The sequence below is a fragment of the Lithobates pipiens genome, unplaced genomic scaffold (assembly GCF_037356315.1).
Source record: "Lithobates pipiens isolate NorthernLeopardFrog02 unplaced genomic scaffold, aLitPip1_a1.2 Scaffold_3, whole genome shotgun sequence".
NCBI classification, from domain to species: Eukaryota; Metazoa; Chordata; class Amphibia; order Anura; family Ranidae; genus Lithobates; species Lithobates pipiens.
This window is the reverse complement of record NW_027507790.1, coordinates 184674854-184700627: the sequence shown is the minus strand read 5'-3', so window position 1 is coordinate 184700627 and position 25774 is coordinate 184674854. Positions and strand designations below refer to the sequence as shown.

General features: G+C 46.4%; 1 protein-coding gene across 1 annotated transcript in view; it reads right to left on the bottom strand.

Annotated features, from left to right (window-relative positions):
• Positions 1-17013: 17013 nt before the first annotated feature.
• Positions 17014-25774, bottom strand: part of TENT2 (terminal nucleotidyltransferase 2) — a 74470-nt gene continuing 65709 nt past the window's right edge. Inside the window, exons 13-14 of the mRNA XM_077462603.1 lie at positions 24458-24537; positions 17014-17457 (exon numbers count right to left, since the gene is read on the bottom strand). Coding sequence (XP_077318729.1) covers positions 17377-17457; positions 24458-24537 — 161 coding nt within the window. The 3' untranslated portion in view covers positions 17014-17376. The remainder of the gene's footprint in view (positions 17458-24457; positions 24538-25774) is intronic.

Below are 25774 nucleotides of genomic sequence, written 5' to 3'. Positions count from 1 at the left end.
AGACATTAAAACAGAGCACATATCAGGTCCTCCATGAAAGGGGGTGACGGTCCGCACGGGCAATAGCTCCATACCAGCCCGCCCCCCCTCCGCAGAGGAAATAGTCCGCGAGACACCCCACAGGAAGGGAGCAAACACCTGCAACACAAGTTATCCACATACCCCAACAGGGGGCCCAGAGATCAAATCCGTGCAGTAATACTGAGAGCATGTTAGGGTGAAACTATCCGGTGTATAAGAAACCGTGAGTAGACAACCATGGAAGCCCACGTGGATCGTGGAAAGAGACCGCGGACCCGGTCAGTCCATCTGTCGCCCCTCCATCCGTATCCAGGTGGGCCATTACCGCTAAACACCTAGAGATTATACCTGTACAGTAAATACTTTTAGAAACTCAACATTTGCATAACTAAGTCAAACATTAGCTGCTTGCTGTTCCATTGCCTCTCCCAAACCCCAGCCAGGTACAATACACTAGCAAAGGACAGGGAGAAGGTCCGTCATTTTGGTGCACCAGCTGTCTTGAGGCATTGGTTTATGTAGCCGACCACCCCATTTCCCATCGTGGCATAACCACCAGAATATATGGAGGAGCAAGTAAGATGAGAGGAGGGGAGAAACAACAAAAAAAGAAAAGCTTCCCCAAAAAAGAAAAATTGCGGTCTGTCCAGGAGACAAGGGATAGGCATAATAATGAGATGATGCTAGTCATACGATGAGCATTGAGATAAGTCCAAAAAGATTCTTGGAGCTTCTTTAATCTTCTGGAGATGTAGGATGACGTGGTCCAGGATCAACAGAGTGTGATGCGTACCTCGGATGTCTGTGGCGTTGTGGGAGAGGGTCATGTGTTTGTACCCTAGCACGGTCGTCTGGCGGGTCCAGCCAGTTAGGTACATCAGTTGGATCTTGCTCCAAAAAGCTGAAAAAGGCTGGAAGTTGATCCGGATCAGAGAGGACATATTTATGCTCGGCCCTGGTCACCTTGATGCTGAAGGGGTGCCCCCAAGTGTACGTTGCTCCGGCTTGATGTATCAGGTCTAGCAGTGGGCGGACCATTCGGCGCATGTGGAGAGTGTTGCGAGAAAGGTCTGGTTATAGGTGGATAGCTGAACCGTCAAAGTCCACAGGACCCAAACGCCATGCTTTGCGCATAATTTCCTCTTTAAGGGTGAAATAGAGAACCCTGCATAGGACGTCACGTGGCGGTCACTATGTTCCCTCCTGGGCCCCCCACTCTGTGCACCCGGTCTATCTCAATAGGGGACGAAGTCTCTCTTCCTAGGACTAGATTGAGAATGGCAGTGACAGATGGTTTCAAGTCCATACCCGCCGTGGCCTCCAGTATGCCCTGTAGTCGTATGTTATTCCTGCGGCTCCTATTCTCCCCGTCTTCTATGCGTAGTTGGTGTTGGTGAATACGGTGCAGTTGTTCCTTGGAGGCCCGCTCAAGGGACGTGATGCGGGCTGGATAGTCAGATTAAGTATCAGTTAGGGCAGAGATTGTGGTCTGATTAGTGGAGACCTGCTGTTGGATGGCCTGAAGGTCTTTGTGGAGTGAGGTCTCCATTTTGACCGCCCAGGACTCAAACTCCGCTCGGAAGGCCGCCAAAAGAGTCAAGGCTTCAGATCTAGGTAATTCTCTTGAGATTTGAGGGGCCTCGACTCCAGGGCCTACATCTGGAGGCGGGACAGTAGAGGTGCCAGAGCTGGACGCCACACTTGGAAGGTCCGAGTGCTGGGTCGGGGGGTCATCTGATTCATCGCCGCTGTCCGTTGCCGGTTGAGTAGGGGGAGGAGGTTTGCACTTCCCTGGGTTACGTGTGGGTGCCATCCTGTCTTTGGGAGTGCCAGGATCGGACTGAGATGTGCGGAGCAGGTATAGCTGGATTGTGCTCCGTTATAGATCCGCTGATTCATTCGATCGAGAGCTGTGCGTGGACATGCTTTTCAGGGATGTGCAATGTCTGAAGTATAGCCTGTCCGCTACGGGCAGTCACGGGACTCAGCAGATCATTTCTTTAGCCAGACATGATCGTTTTGTTTCTCGGCGGAGTTGTATGGACAGAAACCCCAGGTGGGCACTTATCTTACTGGACTGCTTTTGTGGCTGTGTAAGTAGAGATCCAGGCTCGTAGGGATGAGGGACCTCAGGAGTGTGTGTGCATACAGCAGCTTGGGTGAACCAAGATGGCCGCCTTTCTTGGTTTCTGGGACCATATCAGCAGCCCGTGCATTAATGGGGGGTAGAGCTTTGAGGGTATCCCCCATCTATGCCCACAGACTGCCAGGCCAGGATGTCTCAGGGGATTAGTAAGTCTAGGATGGGGCCCAGAAGAGGAGACGGGGGTGTAGCAAAATGGCCGCCACTCTAAGACTCAGTAGCCAGGGCCCCAGCTGTAAATACAGCCAGATAAAAGTGTATGCCCCCTTAATAACACCTTTGGGGGGTCTCTGCTGGTCAGGTTAGAGTGCTCCTGGGGGTGGATGGGGACGGATTAAGCACAGGGAAGTCAGAGAGGCCACTGGGTGTACCAAGATGGCCGCCGTCACTTACCAGGGCCCTTCTGGCTGATCCTGGGGCGACTTAGGGAGGACTTCGGGCCCCAGGTGGCAGGCTGGATGTCGCTGGGCTTTACAAACCGCCAGAGCACGGCCTCCGGGTGGAGCCAGATGGCCGCCGCTCCTTGCTGCAGGCCGAAGCCTCAGACTTTCCCGCCGGGCGGTCGGATCTCCGTGAACGGCGAGCCCGTTCCAACTTCTTGCCACAGCCTCCAGTGGGGTCTGTCACGCTCCAGCGGACGGGAAAGCCCTGGGTGTGCGCTCTATTAGAGGAGCTCACCCCAGGCATGTCCACTCGGGTCTCCGCTCAGCCACGCCCCCCTATGGCACTGTTATGTATGTTGTATGAATGAGATTATGAGTGTGTGCTTGATCTTTTCCCTCTAAGGGGTTCTCAGCCCCCATGATTTCTGTGAGGTACCACTGATGTTCCTCCTCCTTCCCTCACCCATCTCCATTATTCTACTTGGGAATGAGTGGGTTCTGGAAGGGATAGCCTTGGTTTAACCCTTTTATAGTATAAATCTGTACACTGGTGATATTTTTATTAATATTACACACGATTTATATAGCGCCAACAGTTTACACAGAGCTTTTTACAATGTGGGGGGGGGGGGGGGCAGCACAATTACAGTACAGTTCAATACAGAAGGGACAGGAAGGCCCTTCTCATAGAGCTTACATTCTAAAGGGAGGGGGTGGTGGTACAATAGGTAATAGATGCAGGGAATGATTTGATGGGGTGGCTCGGGGACAGTTGTTAGGTGGGTGTGGGATAGGCTTCCCTGAATAAGTGAGTTTTCAGGAATCTCCTAAAGGTGGACATACCGGGGCAGGGAGTTTCAGAGGATGGCAGAGGCTCTGGAGAAGTCCTGAAGGTGAGCAGGGGAGGAGGTAATAAGGGAGCTAGAGAGCAGGAGGTGAGGGGACGATTTGGGCGATCTATGCAGATGAGGTCAGTGATGTAGTGGATGGCCTTGTATGTTGTGGTTAGCATTTTGAATTTTATACAGTGGGGTAGGGCATGCCAGTGAAGGGATTGGCAGAGAGGAGAAGCAGTCACAGATCAGTTAGTGAGGTGTATTCATTTAGCAGCAGCAACATTCATAGACTGAAGGGGGGATTTTTACTGACTGTCTCTTCCAATGATGCCTTCTATTTTGTGTGATGTTTTCTTGTTTGCTTTTATGAAAAAGAAAATTTTCAAAAAAAAACACCTATTTAAAAAAAAAAAAAAAAAAGTCCCTAAATTTAACCCATAGCTTGTAGATGCAATAACCGTTGCATAAACCAATCAATATAGGCCAAATGGGATTTCCTTTCTACCAAAAATATGTAGAATACAAATTGGCCTAAATTGATGAAGAAATTAGATTTTTTTTTTTTTACATATTTATTGGACATGCGTTATAGCAGAAAGTAAAAAAAATAATAATAATATAGGATTTTTGTACTCACCATAAAATCCTTTTGTCTGAAGTTCATCGACGGACACAGAAGCTCTTCTTGAACTTAGGGTTATAGCTCCCTTTTAGGAGATGACTAGGCAGAAAGTGTTAAAAACAGAAACACTTGCACAGTACCACCCAGGGGGCGGTCCTACTGGCTATAACCCCCTCACACTTCATCCAGCAGCTCAGTTTGTCATAAGCCGCACAAACAGAAATAGGAGGGGTGAGTGCTGTGTCCGTCAGTGAACTTCAGAGAGAAGGATTTTACAGTGAGTACAAAAATCCTATTTTCTCTATCATTCATTGACAGACACAGCAGCTCTTCCTGACCCAAGCAGTGTCAAAGAAACGAGGGTGTCATGGTTATGCAATAGAGTTTCGTCTGCTTACCTGTCTCCATGTGTTCATCTCTAGAGACCAGCCGACCCTCACCTGACTGCTTTTGTAATCCATCCTCTGGCATGACTCCACCCTAGCTCCTATCAGAGAACTCTATATTAACCTGTGCACTGCAGGCCAACCCTGCTGATCAACCTTTGTGCGTTAGCTTCCTGTTACCTGCTGTGTGCTCTGCTGTTGTTCCGTTACCGACTTTGGCGTGTCCTTGACTATCCCTGTTTGCCTGTGATCCTGACCTTTTGGCGTGTCCCTGACTATTCCTGTCTGCTTGTGGCCCCAACCTTGGCTTTGTCTCTCACCATCCCTATCCTCCTGTTGCCTACTGTGGGTGTGAGCTGGGGGACCCTGGGGGTCGCGCCCTGGAGCCAGTTGCAGCCAAGTCCATCCTCACCACTAGAGGCTCTGGTGAACACCTGCTGGCTCTTAGACTCCGCGCCCCAGGGAATCTTATGCTCTAACCCCGGTGGGATCCATCTTGGTGTTCTGGCGGCCCTGCCTTCCTATCACCTTGACCCCCGTCCACAGCAGTCAGCTGTAGGGTCCACAACCTTGCGGTGCACTCCTGATCCCTACGGTGTGCATCTGTCACCTGGCCTCAAGGTGACCTGACAGAGGGGTGGGAACAGCAAACAACAATAACTCCACCCAAAACAGCCAGAGCTCCTCAACGGAGGAGCTGCAACCTTAAACAGCTGCCTGCAAAACCTTGCAGCTGAAGCAAGCATCCAAAGATGCACTCACATCAAGCTTGTAAAAGTGTGAACGGATGACCAGGTCGCCACTTTACACACCTGAGAAACAGACACTTGACGTCAGAAAGCCCAGGAGGCACCAATTACCCTGGTAGAATGCTCCGTGACAGGAAAGGGAGGCGCCCGTCCCCTTATGGCATAAGCCTGAACTACAGTCTGTCTGATCCACGAGATGGTGGCCAATGAGACCGCCAGTCCCTTCTTTGGACCAGCCACTGATACAAACAATGAGTCCAACCCCCGAAAAGGAGCCGTAGCAGACCATGTCCAGAGAATGCAAAGCCACTTCTTTAGGGTGCGACGGCCGAGGACATAAGAATGGAAGCACAATGTCCTCATTTAGATGAAAGGCCGAAACAACCTTTGGAAGAAACAAAGGCTGCAGACACAGCACTGCCTTATCCTTGTGGAGGATCAAGTAGGGAGACTTGCAAGACAAGGCCGCCAACCCAGACTAGAAAGACCACCTTCTGAGAGAGTGTCAATAAGGGAATCTCCCTAATGTTTTCAAACGGCAGTTTCTGAAGCACGAGAGCACCAGATTCAAATCTTATGGAGGTAGCGGTGGCCGGATTGGAGGGGCCACATGTCGAACACCCTGAACAAATGTACTCACCAATGAATGAACCGCCAAGGGTTGCTGAAAAAAAAAAAAGACAGCCAAAGCTGATATCTGCCCCTTAATGGTGCTTAATGCAAGTTTCTGATCCACTCCTCGCTGAAAAAAACAGCAGGATCCTGGAAAGTGAATATGTACGCCAGGGATGTCCAAACTTTTTTCAAAGAGGGCCATATTTGATGAACTGAACATGCGTGAGGGGCAACCATTTTGCCTGACATTCTTTGAACCATTAAAATTCGGTCTAAGTGTGTTCGTCCGAGCACTAATACACTGCCCAACAAGAATTCTCTTGCCTTTGTAGCTGTGTGTGGTGAAGAGATGAACTCAAGTGTATTATTTGGATACACCGTATTTATTGGCGTATAACACGCACCTTCACTTTAAGAGGGAAGCTTCAGAAAAATAAAAATATTAAAATTTTAAATAAAGAAATGTGAAGCAAAATAAGGGTCAGTGCCCATCTGCAGACCCACAATTGCTAGGAATGCAGCGCCCACAATTGCAATTGCCAGGAATTCACTCACCATTGCCAGGAATGCAGCCCCACAATTGCAATTACCAGGAATGCAGCCACCATTACCATCAGTGCAACCATGGAGGGCAGGACAAGCGACAAAGACATCCTACAGGAGAATTTCCTGTTTACACAACGGCCTCTTTAACCACTTGCCGCCCGCCCTATTACAAATTGACGGCGGCAAGGTGGTTTCGTTATCCTAACATCACGTCATATGACGTCCTGTAGGATACAGTGGAATCGCGCGCCCCCGGGGGCGCGCACCACGGCGATCGGGGATGACGCTTGTCCCTCGGACACAGCGCTTCCCCGATCAGGGTAAACAGCCAATGAAATTGGCTGTTTACCATGTGATCGGCTGTATCCAATAACAGCCGGTCACATGTCAAAACAAACCCGGCCGCGCGCAATGCGCGCCGCCGGGAGTGAACAGTACGCCGATCGGAGATGGTATATGTCCCTCGGACATATCCCCATCCCGATCTGGGTAAACAGCCAATGAAATGGCTGTTTACCCACGTGATCGGCTGTGTCCAATCACAGCCGGTCACAAGTGTAAACACAACAGGCAGTATCCAGGGATCTCTCCTTCTCTCTCCTCACACCGATCGTGAGGAGAGAGAAGGAGAGATCTGTGAGTTAGAACATTTCCATTTTATGATACTGTGCTCAATAATCAAAATCCCCAATAAAAGAGGACCTGTCACAGCCCATCAGGACCTGTCACAGCCCACCTGTCACAGCCCACCTGTCAAAGCCCATCAGGACCTGTCACAGCCCACCTGTCACAGCCCATCAGAACCTGTCGCAAGCCCATCAGAACCTGTCGCAGCCCATCAGGACCTGTCGCAGGCCAGCAGGACCTGTCGCAGGCCAGCAGGACCTGTCGCAGCCCGCCATCAGCACCCCCATCGGTACAGCTATCAGCACAGCCACCGCCATCAGCACCACCACCGTTACCGCCATCAGCACAGCCACCGCCATCAGCACAGCCACCACCATTAGCACCGGCATCAGTATCATCTGAATCTTTTTGCTATGTACATGCTATGTGTTGGAAATATCTTATAAATGGACAACTTTGTGTAAAAAAAAAAATGCATTTTCATTTTTTTCCCACTTTTTCTGAAAACTTCTGGAAAAAAATGAACCGTTAAAAAGACTCATTATGCCTCATAGATTATACGTTGGGGTGTTTGCTTTCCAAAATGGGGTCATTTTGTGGGCGTTTCCATTGTCCTGGTGCTCCAGGGCCTTCAAAACTGAGCTTGGTCATCATGAAATTATATGTGTAATTTTACTCCTAGAATGCCTGGAGGTGCTACTTGGATGTTAGGCCTCTGTATATGGCCAGGCTGTGTAAAAGTCTCACACATGTGGTATCGCCATACTCAGGAGGAGTAGCAGAATGTATTTTGGGGTGACATTTTTGCTATGTACATGCTATGTGTTTGAAATATCTTCTAAATGGACAACTTTGTGTAAAAAAAATGCATTTTCATTTTTTTCCCATGTTTTCTGAAAACTTCTGGAAAAAAATGAACCGTTAAAAAGACTCATTATGCCTCGTAGATTATATGTTGGGGTGTTTGCGTTCCAAAATGGGGTCATTTTGTGGGCGTTTCCATTGTCCTGGTGCTCCAGGGCCTTCAAAACTGAGCTAGGTCATCATGAAATTATATGTGTAATTTTGCTCCTAGAATGCCTGGAGGTGCTACTTGGATATTAGGCCTCTGGATGTGGCCAGGCTGTGTAAAAGTCTCATACATGTGGTATCGCCATACTCAGGAGGAGTAGCAGATTGTATTTTTGGGTGTTGTTGCAAGTATGCGCATGCTGTGTTCAAGAAATAACCTGTCAATACAATAAGTTTGTGTAAAAAAAAAAAAAGTCTTAATTTTGCAAAGAATTGTGGGAAAAATGACAACTTCAAAAAACTCACCATGCCTCTTACTAAATACATTGGACTGTCTACTTTCCAAAAAGGGGTCATTTGGGGGGTATTTGTACTTTCCTTGATTGTTAGTGTCTCAAGAAATGAGATAGGCCTTCAGTACATCAGGTGTGATCAGATGTGATCAATTTTCAGTGATTTGCACCCTAAATTGTAGACTCTATAACTTTCACACAGACAAAATAATATCCACTAATTTGGGTTATTTTTACCAAAGATATGTAGCAGTATAAATTTTGACCCAAATTTATGAATAAAAATTACTTATTTGCAAAATTTTACAATAGAAACGAAAAAAAAGTGTTTTTTTTTCAAAATTTTCGCTCTTTTTCCGCTTATATCGCAAAAAATAAAAAACTCAGCGGTGATTAAATAGTATCAAAAGAAAGCTATAATTGTAAGAAAAAAATGATACAAATTTTGTTTGGATACAGTGTAGCTTGAAAGAGTAATTGTCATTCAAAGTGTGAGAGTACTGAAAGCTGAAAATTGGTCTGGGCAGGAAGGTGTTTAAGTGCCCTGTATTGAAGTGGTTAAGAGAAAGTCCCGTCTCCGCTGATGGACAGAACAGTCATTCCAATGGCAGAGATGGGACTTCCTATTACAGCTGCCGTATAAACAGGAAATTCTCCTCCTGTGTGCACTGCACTTGTCCCGCCTCCTCCCTCCGAGGCAGCCAGACTATATATCTTTTGTGACCCCGGTGCTGGGAAATCGCCAGGGGCCACAAAAGATGTATATGTTTAAATAACCAGACGGGCCGCTCAAAACCGGACAGCGGGCCGGACTTTGGACATGCCTGATGTATGCGGACGCCACCACATCTCCTCACACATGGAGATGTTGCCTTCCACGTACGATGATAAATCTTCAGAAAAGATGGCTTCCGTGCCCTCAACATAGTGGATATTACCAAATCCGTCAGACCTCGGTCCCTTAGCACCTGCCTTTCAACAGCCACGCCGTTAAAGCAGGATGAAATATTGGACCTTGCGACAGAACGTCCTCTCGCATCGGCAGTCGCCAAGGAACATTAGCCACCATTCATACTACAGTGCCTTGCGAAAGTATTCGGCCCCCTTGAACTTTTCAACCTTTTGCCACATTTCAGGCTTCAAACACAAAGATATAAAATTTCATACTGACCGTTTTCCGCGCACTCCAAACTTCGCTTGGGGAAAGCAAGAAGTTCGGGGAGGTCCATCCGTTCGCCCAGTGGGGCGCTGCAGCAGGATGTCCTAGGTCCCCCTGTGTTTGCGGTCAGCTTGGAGCTGGGGGCAGGACCGGATGACGGGCGACATCAGTTCCGGTGGGGGCGGACATTTTAGTTGGATCCGTGTCTTCCGGTTCCGGACGCGGTTCGTGAAAGGGGACCAGGGTTCGGCTGGTGCAACCTCTTTCTCTAAGCTGTACAGGCAGCTGTCGGAGGCATGTTCATACCACTCTTCCTCAACAGGAGAATGTCCGAAGCAGAGGCTTCAAGAGCTCCTGGGGACAACAGCACCAGCCACTCACAGGTAAGGGGAACCCTGGGAGGTGTTCCCTTACTCTGTAACACCAGTGGAGCTACTGGTTATTCCCCCTTGGTGGTCGGGGGGGGGGGGAAGGGGAGTGTATCTGGGATCCTGGTGGTGGTTGGTCCTGGGGGGGGCAGTGGTCCTCTAAGGAGCGCTGGTGTTTTTTTAAACTTATGCTGCCCTCTTTTATTTCTGTATTTCAGAAAGCCACGAGCAAGTCCCCCCATGGTTCTAGGAAGAAGTGTCCTTCATTCCTCTATGGGGAATTCCTGGACCAAGGCACTTTGTAAGGAGTGTATTGAGGGGTTGGTTAGGGAGCAGGCAGCAGAACAGGGTGCAGACCTGGCAGTTTCTGTGAAGGAACTCTCTAGTACTTTCCAGTCCTTTAAAACGCTCTTTTCTAGTTTCCAGTGGCCTCAGCCCCAGAGCACTCCTCCACCAGCGCAGCAGAGTGTACCACCTAGCCCAGTGGCTGTTCCTCCTGTGAGTGGGGAGAATCCAGGGGATTCCAGAGAGGAAGTTGAGAAAGAAGTTGACAGTGCCGCCTCAGACGCCCAAGGGGAATCTGATGGAGAGGGATTGGATGGGGAATCCAAAAGAACCTCACGGTATAAACTTTCCCTGGAAGAAGTGGAGGAGCTCTTAGGAGCTATTCATACCACTTTAGGTATACAAGAGGAAAGGCAGGCATTGTCACTCCACGATCAGATGTACAAGGGCCTGGGGGAACAGAAAAAGCGGGTGTTCCCGGTTCATGACGTCTTGATCGATGCCGTCAAGAAGGAATGGCAGGATCCCGAAAGAAAACCTTTCCTTTCTGGTGCGTTGAAACAAAGGTTTCCTTTTGCGGATGAGGAGGCTCTTGTCTGTAATAAATCTCCCAGGTTAGATGCTGCCTTTTCTCAGGTGTCCAGACATACTGATCTGGCTTTTGAGGACATGGGGGTACTTTCAGACCCTATGGATCGAAGGATGGATTCACTTCTGAAGGAAGCCTGGGATTCATCACAGGGAAATCTTAAGCCTGCTATGGCAGCCGCAATGGTGGCTCGTAATATGGAGTATTGGCTTACCCAGATTAAGGCACACATTGAAGCAGGGACGGCAAAGGAGACTATTCTATCCTCCTTTCCCATGCTGCTTAAGGGGGTAGCATACAATGCGGATGCTTCTGCTGAATCTGTGCGAATGTCTGCAAGGTCTACGGCCCTGACCAACTCAGCCAGGAGGGCCTTATGGCTGAAGACATGGCAGGGGGACAGTGCATCCAAAACAAAGCTCTGTGAGATCCCTTTTACAGGGGACTTGCTGTTTGGGCCAGGTCTTGAAGCAGTGCTAGATCGCACGGCTGATAAGAAAAAGGCCTTTACCGTTAAGAGGAAGTATGGGGAGCAGTCAAAAAGAAAGACTCGTCCTCAGAAAAAGTTTGAAGCCCCTAGAACTGATCAGCAGAAGAAAAGTTGGGGGCTGAAGGGCAAAGGGCGTCGGGGAGCGATTTTTCACCCTCCTGAACAGCCCAAAAAGTCTCAATGACAAGGTCACGGTGGGAGGAAGGTTTGGGGCCTTCCTCCCACAGTGGGAGATGATCACCTCCAATCAGTTTGTGTTGGGGATCATCAGAAGAGGTTACTGATTGGAGATTTCAGAGCCCCCTCTCTGAGACTCCTTGTCACGAGCTGCCAAATTGTGCAGAAAAATAGTCTGCCCTTCTTTCCTCTCTACAGGAGTTAGAGGAACAGGAGGTGAGGTACGGGTCCCAGCAGGAGAGACAGGCAAAGGCTTCTATTCTCACATTTTTGTGGTTCGCAAGCCTTCGGGAAAGTTCAGGCTCATCCTGAACCTGAAGCCTCTGAATGTCTCAGTCACCTACAGGAGGTTTCGGATGGATTCAGTTTACTCGGTAAAGGCACTTCTTCCACCAAACTGTTTCACGGCATCAATGGATTTAAAAGATGCATACCTGCATATTCCCCATCGCAGAGAGCCACCAGCGTTTCCTCAGGTTGGCAGTGAAAAGCTCAGTAGGGGTGCTACACCTCCAGTTCAAAGCACTTCCCTTTGGGCTATCCTCTTCCCCCCGTATCTTCACCAAAGTGATGGTAGAAGTTCTGGCATTCCTGCGTCTCGGGGGAAGCTCAGTGATCACATATCTCGACAATCTTCTCGTTTGCCCCTTCTCCGGCACAGTTGACGCGGGATCTACAGGTAGCAAAAGACCGGTTAGTGAACCTGGGGTGGATTCTGAACCTGGAGAAGTCCAACTTAATTCCACCCCAAAGGGTCACTTTCCTGGGGTATGTGTTGGACAACAGAACAAAAGGTCTTCCTTCCCTTAGAGCAGGGATCTCAAGGCATTGCAACAGCTGGAGGGCCACCAGTTTGAGACCCCTGCCTTAGGCTGCTTTCACACTGGGGCGGGAGCAGCGTCGGCGGTAAAGCGCCGCTATTTTTAGCGGCGCTTTACCGTCGTTTTAGCGGCGGTCTGCGGGTGCTAGCGGGGTGGTTTTAACCCCCGCTAGCGGCCGAAAAAGGGTTAAACCCGTGGGTATTGCCGCGGTGTCCCATTGATTTCAATGGGTAGGAGCAGTATAGGAGCGGTGAATACACCGCTCCAAAGATGCGGCTAGCAGGACTTTTTTCACCGTCCTGCCAGCGCATCGCTCCAGTGTGAAAGCCCTCCGGCTTTCACACTGGAGGGAAAGGGGCTGGTTTTTTTCAGGCGCTACACAGGCGCTATTTTTAGCGCTGTAATGCCTGAATACCGCCCCAGTGTGAAAGCAGCCTTAGAGAAAATCCAAAAGGTGGACAAAGCATTGTTGTTTCTCCACTCTACCATGTGCCAGAAAATCCCCATGGTAGAGTGCAGTGAACCGATTCCATCCTGAACCTTTATACTTTCACAAAGCTGTTGAGGGCTTGAGGTCCAGGACCGGACAGACCCCTTCCTTCTTTGGGACTACAGATTGGAGTAGAACCCCTGAAACTTTTCTGGTGTTGGTACAGGTACTATCACCCCACACAGCAGCAGGTCCTGTACTGCCTCAAACAGGGCCTCCCGACGAGCCGGAAGACGAAGGTTGGTGGGAAAGATCTGTTTGGCGGACATGAAAGAAACTATCTTGTACCCTGATCAAACCTAGTACGCAGACCCACTGGTCGGAAAGCAGGGAGGTCCACAGAGCTGCAAACTACCGAAGTCGACCCCCCCCCCACCCGAGCGTCAGGCGGGCACAAACCTTCATGCAGTAACAGATTTGTTCGCAGGCTTGCGAACCCAGGGATGCTTTTGTCCCTCAGCAGGCACCTTTTTCAGACTGGGAACGCTTACCTGCTGACCCGGGAGAACGAAAAATCTGCTTCTGAGCGGAAAAGGTGGGCCTTGCCTACGGCGTGGCTCCTTACCTTTCCTGGACTGTGGGAGCAACGTACTCTTACCCCCAGTAACATTCTTAATGTTGTCATCCAGCAAGGCTCCAAATAGCCTCTCTTCCTGGAAGGGCCAGTCTGCCAGTGCTTTCTTAGATGCCTGGTCCGCAGACCAGCGTTTCAGCCAAATCAGGAGACGTAGCACTACTGCCGATACCGAGGCTCTAGAGAGCAAGTGGGCCGTATTTAAGGCCTCATCACAGACATAATTAAGGCCCTGCACCTACTGGTCTGCCAGCTCCATGCAGACCAGAGAAGCCTGTTGCTTCTCCAATTCACGGTGCAACAATTTAGCCCATTCAGTCAGTGTCTGTGATACCAGGGCTGTGGCTAACACTGGCCGCAATGCTGACCCCCTCCCCACCATGGTAAACATGGACTGGGTAACCGCCTCAGCCCTTCGGTCGGTAGGGTCCTTGAAAGCAAGAGTCCCTTCCACCGGAATCGGGTTTACTTTATTTAACCTGGATATCGGGGGGGGGGGGGGGTCAACAAGACATTTTGTTTGGGTACAACGTCGCACAACCGCTCCACTGTCAGTTAAATCAACGCAGATCTGTATCACAAAAACAGGCCTGCTCACTAAGGGGGTAAATCCTTCTGGGGCTGAAGGGGTAAAGATCATGTATACAGGTGGGCAGGTCTTACCCCAGAAGTCATGCTAGTGTAGAGGGTTCCACCCCATAAAAAGCAGTATCAGGTCCCTGCATACACAGGATAGAAAATCAGTTTGTGATTACCTCAGCTGCTGGTCAATCCAGCAAATGTAGACTGTTCTAAACAATAATTTGGACATAATGAAAACCATTTTACTTCATGAGCACAGAGATACCAAGCCTAAAACTACACAATTTCACGTTCCTTATTTTCCCTTTATTTAATATATTATTTTACAAAAAACAAAACATCAAAAAGAACATACATTACTCATGTGAACGGAAACAAAAATTCAATGTATATTACACAGAGATGGGCAGGAGCAGTTGTACTATGATGTGTGCATCACACACTGTCATGTATGTCACCTGTTATTTTCTGAGAGGGAAGATGACCACTACAGAGTACAAACTGAGCTACTTGGTACCCTACCTCGTTACCTCAGCTGGACATCCCTTCTGTGTATGAACAGCAAGAAAACTTCTTCCCTCAGCTCTATGGCCTCACTTATATCAGGCTACATTTTCCAGTTAACCCAGTTCCTTTTGCAGGAAAAGGCAGATATGTTTTTGCAGTGGGAAAACACAAAAACAAAGCATGTTTCCCTACAGAAAAGGATTGCTGTATTACACCCATGTGGGGCTATGGTTCAGCTGTTTACAAATGGATTTTAGGAAAAAGGGTATACCCTCTATGTAACAATGGAAGGGGTCATCAGGCATTTTTTGTTTTCAGGGTTGCAGTGAACACCTACAGCGAGAACTACACAGTACTGCAGACCTGTGATGTAGCAATGCCTTTAGAACTTTGTGTGCAGCGGAGTCCTTAGTCCGCAACGGCTAAAATTCGTATATAAAGAACATTTTCCTCTAACCACTCAAATTCCTATTGGGAGAACATTGCAATTTACAGCATGAGAGAATGAATGTGTTTGAACTGCAACAATGCACCGAAGGTCTCAGGAAAAGGGTTTATTCACAAACTGTACTTGTCACCCATACAAAGCAGAGGTAGTTATACTTCGAAGGTTATGAAATAACCACTTACATGTATAAGTATATAAAAGCACCACTAAAGGTCTGTAAGGTATTTATTGAGAAGTCTGTTAGTCATGCATGAATTTTCTCTAGGTAAGCTCATTATAAAGGGTTGATTGTTTTGCACTGCACTGAACTCCGCTTAAATTACTAAATGTGGCATTATGAACATATGGGAACTTGCCATTTAGAAAACATACTTTAAAAGGCACCATTGGACACTGAGGCCTGGTTTCACCTTTGCATGTTTTAGTTTTGCAGAAACACACTAAAGTCCATTCAACATGGTTTCCTACGAGTCATGCTCACATCTGTGCATTTTATGGAAAGGTCTAGGGACTTTTGTTCTGGTTTTTGGTTCCATAGACTTTAATGGATCAAAAATGTGTATTTAAAAATGCAAAAAGCACCTGGAATATGTGCAGTGTGAACCAGACCTGAAGGACAAGTGAGGCTAGAAATGATGTCTGGGGTAGTGAAAGCCATCCTTAGGTGATTAACTTTTATTTGCTTGTGGGGCCACAGCAATGGCTATTGGTTAGTCTTGATTGGTAGTTTTAAGAGAACTATTGTTTCATTAGCTCAAGACTAACATACAACCCAACTATGTCTACCCTGCTGGTTTTAAAGTAAACCTGTCATATGAAGTGCGCAACTACCTTTCCAACTCTCCCAGTCTTTTATACTTACTTGGACTACCTCTTTAAAGCGGAGGTCCACCCTAAAGTGGACCTTCCGCTCATCGGAACCCTCCCCCCCTCCGGTGCCACAATTGGCACCTTTCAGGGGGGAGGGGGGGTGCAGATACCTGTACAGTACAGGTATCTGTACCCACTTCCGGGATAGCTCTCTGCGGAAAGGGGCGTAGATTACGCCCCTTTCCGCAAGTGCCCCGCTGCCTGCTGGGAAACTCACAGATCCCAGAGGCAGCGGGGACCGTCCTTATTGCACAGCGCGACTCGCGCATGCGCAGTAGGGAACCGGGAAATGAAGCCGAAAGGCTCCATTTCCTGATTCCCATACCCAAGATGGCGGCGGCAGCACCCGAGAGACGATCTAGAGATCGGCTTCGGGTGCCGACATCGCGGGCGCGCTGGACAGGTAAGTGTCACTATTTTAAAAAAGTCAGCAGCTGCAGTATTTGTAGCTGCTGGCTTAAAAAAAAAAAAAAAAAAAAAAAAAAAAAAAACGCGGAGTCCCGGCGGACTCCCACTTTAATAACAGTATTATTGCACACAAAAGACTTGGCTTGTGTCCCAAACATTTTCGGACAAACCCCAGTTGCCAAGGCCCAGGTAATTGACTAACAGACATGCGACACAGTGGACCACAATTGAGAAATGCTAAGACCTCACGGGGAGCTGCATTTATAGGCCACACCTAGATAATTTTAATAAAACATTACGTAACTTTGGAACTTATAGTAAAAAAAGGCAACTTACAAAATGTAACCCTAGTGAAACGGGCCATACAAACATTTCCTGAAGTATTTAGCTGCAACATTATGTAACGTGTAATTTATCAACTGGAAAACAGATGGGGGGTGCATTCATTTACGTTTTTTTTTTAAACCTACAACCACTTAGAGCTACAGAGAAGCAGCAAGTTTGATTGGCATGCCTGCGCTAAGTCAAAGCGGCGATTAAATTAGAACTATACCCATCGATCTTCACCGATTACCAAACCAGTTACAAGCAAGGCAAGTCATTAATTCTAACTGCCATGGTTGCTTGTAACACAATAGTCAAGCCATTAAATGGTTGGTTTGATAACTGATCACATATGCAGGCCCATGGCAACTGCAGATAGAGGCTAAGATGGCAGCTTCCTTGGCTGTAAAAAAAAGGGTATAGTTCCCACTTTAAGGCCTAAACAGGACAGCTCCCCTAGGATCGGGAAGGTTCTCCAGGTGGTGAACTGAAAATATAGATGCAAGCAGCTTTTGATGCCAGTTCTTCAGCTACACAATTATAGTCTGTACACTTCTGGAGTCAGGTTTCCTTTATTTTCTATTTAACATAGCCCTCTCTTTTTCTGCATTTTGAGCCCAATTCAACAAAAGGAGATTGCTTCCAGCGCAAAAGATTTTTTTTATAACAGGAACTCAAAACACATCAACTGAGGTAAACAGATTCAGGCTCTTATTTTAATCTCTATAAACAAAACAGCAGTACATTGCTAGAGTGGCCGTATATTCATACAGACTAAGACGTACATTTTATCAAAGTGTAGTGCAATTCTAGAACAGATTTCATAGAACAAAGGCATTGGTTCCATTCTCACAATGAGTCACGACCAACATACATAAAGAAAACAAAAAAAAGCACAATAAAAAGAAAGATTATGTACACAAAAACAATTTTTTTTTTTTTTTTTTACTAAAAGTTTTTTCTCCTTATATATTTAATTTCTGGGTTAAAAAAGTAGTCCATAAACTCTTGAGGTGTAAGGTGTTTTTATATATTCAAAAAGGGAGAAGCTACTATCTTTTTGGCATGCAAGTAATTCTTCCCATAGGGAGCACACTGTTTAGGTCTCTGTTGTCCCGTAATATGACCCATGCCTGAAAAAGAAATAAAATTATGATCAGGAAACATGTACACCAGAATTTACACAGTTGTAATGTACATAAATGAACTGCTTTATCTGCCAAACAATATGTAATGCTTCCTAGACACTTCTACGGCTAATTAGCCAACTTATTGCATCAAAAGCTGCTGCCCTCAGCCAGAAAGTGGTCAATGGGAAGAAGGTTTCCAATATGACAATGACCCAAAGCACACAGCAAAAATGATCACACGATGGTTGAATGAGAAAAAAGGTGAATGTCCTTGCATGGCCTAGTCAGAGACCAGACTTAACACTCATTGAAAATCTGTGGAATGACTTGAAGACTGCAGTCCACAAATGGTCATCATCAAATTTAACTGAAGTTTAGCAGTTCTTCAAAGAAGTGCAGATGTAAAAAATTAGTAGAGACATGTCCCAACAGACTAAAAGCTGGAAATTACGCAAAAGGTGGTCCAACAAAATACTGACATTTGGGGGGAAGATCCTTTTTCCAATTCAATGATTCAGTTTTTGACATGTTGGTGTTCTCTATTGGATGTTATAAGCTGCACTGAGTAAATACTGCTGAATTAAAATAACGGTCTTCATTTCAGGCAGCAAAGCAACAAAAATGTGATTGTTTTAAAGAGGGGCAATTCTTTTCTATACCCACTGTACAAAAGGGGGGTCTCCAAACTTTCTCAACAAAAAGGGCCAGGTTATTTTCCTTCAGACTTTAGGGGGTCGGAATGTGGCCTATGGGAGTAAATGGCACCCTATTGTTGGTGTCAGAGGGAGGAATTGTGCCCCATTGTTGGGGCAGAACAGAATTCCATTAAAAACTTTAAAATGGCATATTGAACCCAGAAGTCTGCAATGTCTCAGATTCAGACTGGTGCAAATGTCAAAAGACTTCCCCCACTATGAGAAGGTGACCTGGTCAGTATAGTACTATTTTTGGTACCCATCTCTCTTTATATACATGTGTAGCCATGTGCACTTATGTTCATGCTTACTTTCCAGATAAATTATCTGCCCAATCTTTTCTGACACCTCTAAAGAGGAATCCTAGAAACGAGTTAGGTTTTGTCATATAAAATTCTATATCATCACGTTTATCTATATGATCTTTTAGTATGTTCTATAAAAGTTTCTAATCATTTGTACCAATAAAATTATTATATTTTTAAACTACCCTTGACCTTCAGCTAGTGCCAATATAATCCCACTATTAGAGGGGTATGCATGTAATATATAGATATAGATATAGATAGATATATATCTATATCAGCTGCACGATTCTGAAATTGGGCTAGCTTTACTGTTTCTTTTTTTTATTCATTGAAGTGAATTTTTTCCCAAAAAATTGCATTTGAAAGACCGCTGTGCCAATACAGTGTGACATAAAATATTGCAGCAATTGCCATTTTATTCCCTAGGGTGTCTGCTAAAATACATATAATGTTACAAGTAATTTTCTAGCAAAAAATATTGATTTTAACTTAAAACCGACCTCCACCCTCAAGTGGAAGTTCCACTCATTGGAAGCCCCCCCCCCCTCCGGTACTACAATTGGTACCTATTCGGAGGGGAGGGGGGTGCAGATACCTGTACAATCCAGGTATCTGCACCCACTTAAGGGGACAGATAGCTGCAGATCCTCCTCCCCCCCCCCCCGGTGTGTTCTGGGAAACACACAGGTGCCAGGACACAACGGGGACCAGTCAAGAAGCACAGCGCGACTCGCACATGCACAGCAGGGAACTGGGCAGTGAAGCCGCAACTCTTAACTTCCCGATTCCCTGACAGGAGGATGGCGGCGGGGGTAGCCAAGAGACAAGCGATTGCTCATCTGCTGCCAACATCGCTGGACCCTGGAACAGGTAAGTGTCCATTTATTAAAATTTAGCAGCTGCAGTATTTGTAGCGGCTGACTTAATTTTTTTTTTTTCAGGTGGCATTCCTCTTTAAAGAAAGAAGTGTCAGAAAAAGATTTAGACTAAGTGGTTAAACTTCCTGCATTTACATGTTGTTGAAAACTTGGCAGTCTGCCTAGATTTACACAGAAGTTCTATCCCTTTGATCTAAGAAGGAAGCTTAGTTACAATGTTGCAAGTTAAAAAAAACTTGGCAGACTGCCCAGATGTTTACTTTTGACAGCTGAGTTAGCAGATAGTCTCTCCACTTGTTTATATTAACCACTTGGCACTCAACCTACATCATATGGAGGTTGTGGGCCACAGACATTCAGATATCAGCATTTTCAGCTGGCGATTCCCTGCACCATAAGAACGCTCATAGCGGCTGTTTCACCACTCGATCGTTGTTACGGGCGGTGGGAGGGGACGCCTCCCCCTCCCGCCGCTCTCTGGTGCTTGTACCGACTCACTGCTTCCATCGGTGAGATTGTCATAGGATCCGCCGGCCCCCGGATGATACCATAGAGATTTCCGGCGGACCAGATGGTCCCCAAAGTCTCTATGATTGTTGGGAGGCCGGGCGCGATGTTATGACATCACCTCTGCATTCAAATTAACGCCGCCATTTTGGCTGGGAAGCCAGGTCATCAAAGACAGGTTTATGGTGTCTATCCATTTGTCTTTTACAATTAGCAAGAGTCTGGCAAATACACATGACAGTAATTGCTGGCTGCAGAGTTGGACCTGCAAGTGCAAAGGAGGCCTTTTTGATTAATATATATATATATATATATATATATATATATATATATATATATATATATATATATATATATATATATATACATATATATATACACATACATATACATATATATATATATATATATATATATATATATATATATATACATACACACACACACACACACACACATACTCTATATCATATATATACTCAGAGATAGAGATGATAGAGATGGAGCATATAATCTCTAATAAAAAAAGAAAAAAAAGAAAAAAGAAGAAGAGTTAATAAAAGGAGGAACATTCTCAATAGGAAATGCAGGGCATTCATCAAGGACTTAAATAGCAGGATCTATGCAGTTATTCTTAAAGTGGAGTTCCAGGCTTTTTATGTTCATTAAAAGTCAGCAGCTACAAAAAGTGTAGTCGCTGACTTTTAATAAAACAAACACTTGTTCCACGGTCCAGCGATGCGGCCGAACAGAGCACCGCTCCTCTCCCACTCCTCTCCGCCGGCGCCTCCATTGCCACTCTGGGCACCCAGCCGTGACAGCTTTTGGCTTCACGGCCGGGCACACACTGCGCATGCTTGAGTAGCGCTGCGCTCCTGGAGTGGACAGGCGATCTCCTGGGACCCGCCACGTGTCCCAGGAGATCACCTAGAGGGAGGGGCTGCCTAAGGCGAAAGGAGGAGTCACCTTGGCGGTCCCTGGGTGGAAGGAGGAAGTGGGACAGGAAGTGTTCAGCAATTATGGAAGGGAGGCGTGTTGCTATGAATTCTGGATGAAAATATTCATCAGATTTGAAAATAAGGTAGATATTTGTTGTGCCAAAAACATGACACAATTACAATAAGGAACACCATAAAGGACTAACTCCCCATTCCTATGCCTGTGTATTTGCTTTGTGTGCCAAGCAATGCAGGTTGTCGAATAGGCAGAAAACAGTCCCAGGGAAGCCCTGTCTTACCTTATCTATGTCCCTGTGCCCATTAGTCCAGGTCTCCTGGTCACAGTGGGCATACCCTGAAGGGGTCTTCACAGTCTGGATCTATAGGAGATGGACCATGGCCCTGGACATCAATAGCACCCTTCAGCTAACTACACACGTGGCACTTCATGTCAAGTTAAAGCGGGAGTCCACCGGGACTCCGCGTTTTTTTTTTTTAAAAGCCAGCAGCTACAAATACTGCAGCTGCTGACTTTTAAAATAGTGACACTTACCTGTCCAGCGCGCGCGCGATGTCGGCACCCGAAGCCGATCTGTAGATCGTATCTCGGGTGCTGCCGCCGCCATCTTGGGTATGGGAATCAGGAAATTGAGCCTTTCGGCTTAATTTCCCGGTTCCCTACTGCGCATGCGCGAGCCGCGCTGCGCAATAAGGACGGTCCCCGCTGCCTCTGGGATCTGTGTGTTTTCCCAGCAGGCAGCGGGGCACTTGCGGGAAGGCGCGGGCACTTGCGGAAAGGGGCGTAATATACGCCCCTTTCCGCAGAGAGCTATCCCGGAAGTGGGTACAGATACCTGTACTGTACAGGTATCTGCACCCCCCTCCCCCCTGAAAGGTGCCAATTGTGGCGCCGGAGGGGGGGAGGGTTCCGATGAGCGGAGGTCCACTTTAGGGTGGACCTCCGCTTTAAACACCTAATGCAGGATCCAGTGCCCACACAAAAGGTTTGGCGAATGGTCCCCAAGAGGTACCAATCTGAAATTGCTGCACAACCCATAAGGACACTAGGAAAAAAACAAAAACCTGTAGTCTCATGGGGTGGATTGGGTTATACAATTGTCCATTTGGGGTTAGGGCTCCAACATGTTTTTTGCCAGTGTCAAATCACCTGATGGATATACTATACACACACAAACACACACACAATATAAAGTCTACACACCCCCGTAAAAACGTTTGAGATTAAAAAGGAAAAAAAAAGAATAAGAAAAATTATTTAAGAAATGTTTCCACCCTAAATGCGACCAATGATCTGTACAATTCATCTATACAAAAGTGAAATGGTTTGGGGGGGGGGAATGTGGCTGCATAAGTGTACACACCCTCTTATAATTAGGGATGTGGCTGTTTTCAGAATCGATCGCACTCAAACTGATGTTAAATAGTAATCCATACACACCTGCCATCAATGAAAGTGACTCAGATTAAGCACATATAAATATATAACTGTTCTGGTTGCCTCTTAGACCCCTTTCACACTGGGGCGCCTTGCAGGCGCTACAGCGCTAAAAATAGCACCTGCAAAGCACCCTAAAACAGCCACAGTGCGCTTGCAGGATGGTCAAAAAAAGTCCTGCAAGCCGCATCTTGGGAATGCTGTATTTACCGCTCCTAAAGCACCCCTTCCCATAGAACACAATGGGGCAGCGCTGCGAACCCGCCTGCAAAGTGTGGGAAAATGTATTATGGTCTGCTGAGACCAAGACAGAACTTTTTGGCAAAATCACCTGCACATCACCAAAGAAAAACACCATACCAACAGTGAAGCATGGTGGTGGCAGCATACTGCTTTGGGGCTGGAACTGAGGCTTTCATCAAGGTGGAGGGACATGAACATTTTGTAAATTTTAGCACAAAACATTCAGGCCTCTGCTAAAAAGCAGATGAAAAGGAATTTCACAAAACAGCATAACAACCCAAAGCATACCTCCAAATGAAAAACTAAAGAAAGGAAAAAAAAAAGTGCTTCACCAAATGATCAGCATTTTGGAATGGTCCAGCCACAGCCCAGACCTTTGGGGTGACTGTGTACAAGAGATGCCCAAAAAGACTGAATGCGGTCATAAATCAAAAGGTACTTCAAAGTCTTAGCTTAAGGGTTTGCATATTCATGGTAACTTATTTTTTTTTCCTCCTTTAAAAGCGGTAGGTCCTACAGAAAAGAAAAAAACAAACCCTGCAAGGTAAAGGCATAAAGTGCTGTTGCCACTAGAGAGGCTTATATCTTCACCTGGTTCTTCCTTCCAGGTTTGCGGGCTACAGCCACTTGAATGACTGGAGTTGCAATGACGTCATTCACGCACATGCATGCTGGGGTCACCGTTTATGGCCCAGGTATACTGTCCCTTCAGAGCACATGCGTTGGTGACATCAATGGCTGCTGCGTCCTCCAGTGCACGTTTAGGAGATATTCCTTTAACTGCTTGCTGCCCGCCAACCATCAAATGATGGAGGGGGGACGGCGTGGCTCTCATTCTGGGTGGACGTCACATGACAGCGCACCCGAACAGCCGCGTTGCTAGGACACGGCGTGACCCTGATCTCTAAAGAGCTGTGACCCTTTAACCATGTGATCGGCTGTGTCTAATCAGAGCCGGTCATGTGTAAACACTGAAATGCCGGTAACCGGCCCTCATCCCCTCACACTGACAGGGTGTGTGGCGAGGAGAGCCGATCAGCGGCATCTCCTCGCAGGGGACATCAGGACATGTAATCAGGGCACTTATAATCAGTGCCCCGATTACAATAAAGTTCCACCAATCAGTGCCCACAAGTGCCACCAATCAGTTCCCATTAGTGATGCCAGTCAGTAGCACCCATCAGTGCCTATAAGTGTGGCATATTAGTGCCTCTTCATAAGTGCTGCCTCAAATTTTTTTTTTCTTTTTTTTAAACAAAATTTAGCAAGAAAAAAAAAAAAATTCTCAACATTTTTGGTATTTAAAAACAAACAAAAAATAAAAAACAGCAGTGATTACATACCACCAAAAGAAAGCTCTATTTATGTGAAGAAAATGATTAAAATCTCACATGGTTACAGTGTAGCATGACCACCCAATTGTCATTCAAAGTGTGACAGCACAGAAAGGAGCCTCTCCCATCCTCTGGAATTCCCTGCCCCAGAATATCCGATCAGCCCCTACCCTGTCCACCTTTAGGAGATCCCTGAAAACTCTTTATTCAGGGAAGCCTATCCCACCCCCACCCCCATCAAATCATTCCCCACATTTATTACCTTTTGTACCACCACCCCCTCCCTTTAAAAAGTAAGCTCTACGAGCAGGGCCCTACTGTCCCTTCTGTATTGAACTGTACTGTAATTGTGCTGTCCCCCCTCTACATTGTAAAAAGCGCTGCGTAAACTGTTGAAGCTATATAAATCGTGTATAATAATAATAAAATAAATAATAGTACAAACGTACAATGTGTTTGTGCCTTACTGTTGCTCACTACAAGTCTACTAATGTGTTCATGCTGACTGAAAATACATTTAGTGTGGCCCATCTTCCAATATTTTCAGTTGTTTGGCAGGGATGCTAAAATAATCCTATATCCATAGCTGCCTGAAAATATATGGCAGCTTCTGTAAAAATATAGCTGTATATGGCTATTCTTACCTTCCTGAATTCATCTTGAATTATGTCAAACTTCAGTTTTTCATGTACTGCTCTAGCAGTGTTTGTTCTGTCAAAGGGCTCTGGAATAGAAAAACACATCCTATATGGTATTCTGTTTAACATGTACCATCATGTATGCAATAGAAGGCAATAGTTAGGTTAGGAGAAGTGGACATGGGCATTTGCTTGCAGTCTAGAAGCTAAGGAAATCAATATCACTGATCTCTATTATTTCATGGACCCTTTCTCCATCTGCTTTGTAAAGAAACATCAAAATGTGACCATTCTACTTACAGCAAAAGTAAAGTATGCTTGTACTCAGATCAAATGAGTAAAGCCAATTACCGTATTTAATCGGCGTATAACATGCACTTTTTTCCCCTTAAAATCAGGGGAAAATCGCGGGTGCGTGTTATACGCCGATCCTCCGCGATTTCTGAGCGATTTTTTGGGCTCTGGGTGTCTGCCACCTTCGGCCCTTCTCGCCGAAAACCGCCAAGGGCCAAGAGCGGCCGAATGCCGCCCAGTATGGCCGAGAACTACCGGGCGCCGCCGAGATACACAGGACATCTCGGCGGCGCCATTTTTAAAAATAAATCTGACAACGATGCACAAGGCTGCAATGACGGACAGGCTGCAGATGGACACTGATAAGGCTGTATTGATGGGCATTTAAATGTAGGTTTTTTTCCCTTTAATTTCCCTCCTAAACTTGGGGTGCGTGTTATACGCCGATAAATACGGTTACGCTTTGACAGCCTAATGTAAGCTTAAACACAGGTTTTTCTCCTACCGCTGCCTGCAAATCTGACACATTTTAATTTGTACTGTACTACCAAATTGCAGTAGAGGAAAGCCAAAACTCCAAACTGCCTATGCTGCCTGACAGAGCAAGTTACTTTTCAGAAATGGATAGAAAGCGAGCAGTGCACATCTAGGTGATCCCTATAGTAACCCAGGGGTCTGAACTGCTAATAAAATCTCAAAAAAAAAAAAGTACCGTATTTATCAGCGTATAACAAGCGCCGGAGTATAACACGCACCCCAAGTTTAGGAGGTAATTTTAAAAGGAAAATAACTTTTAGGAGGGAAGTTTAAGGGGAAAAAAAAAACAACTTACATTTAAATGCCCATCAATGCAGCCTTATCAGTGTCCATCTGCAGCCTTGTCCATCATTGCACCCTTGTCAGTGTCATATGCAGCTTTTTTTTTTTAAATGGCACCGCCGAGATACAGAGCCAGGTGTCCTGTGTCTCTCAGCGGCGCTTGGTAGTTCTTGTCCGCTTTCAGCCGTCAAGAACAGCCGAAAAGGCGGG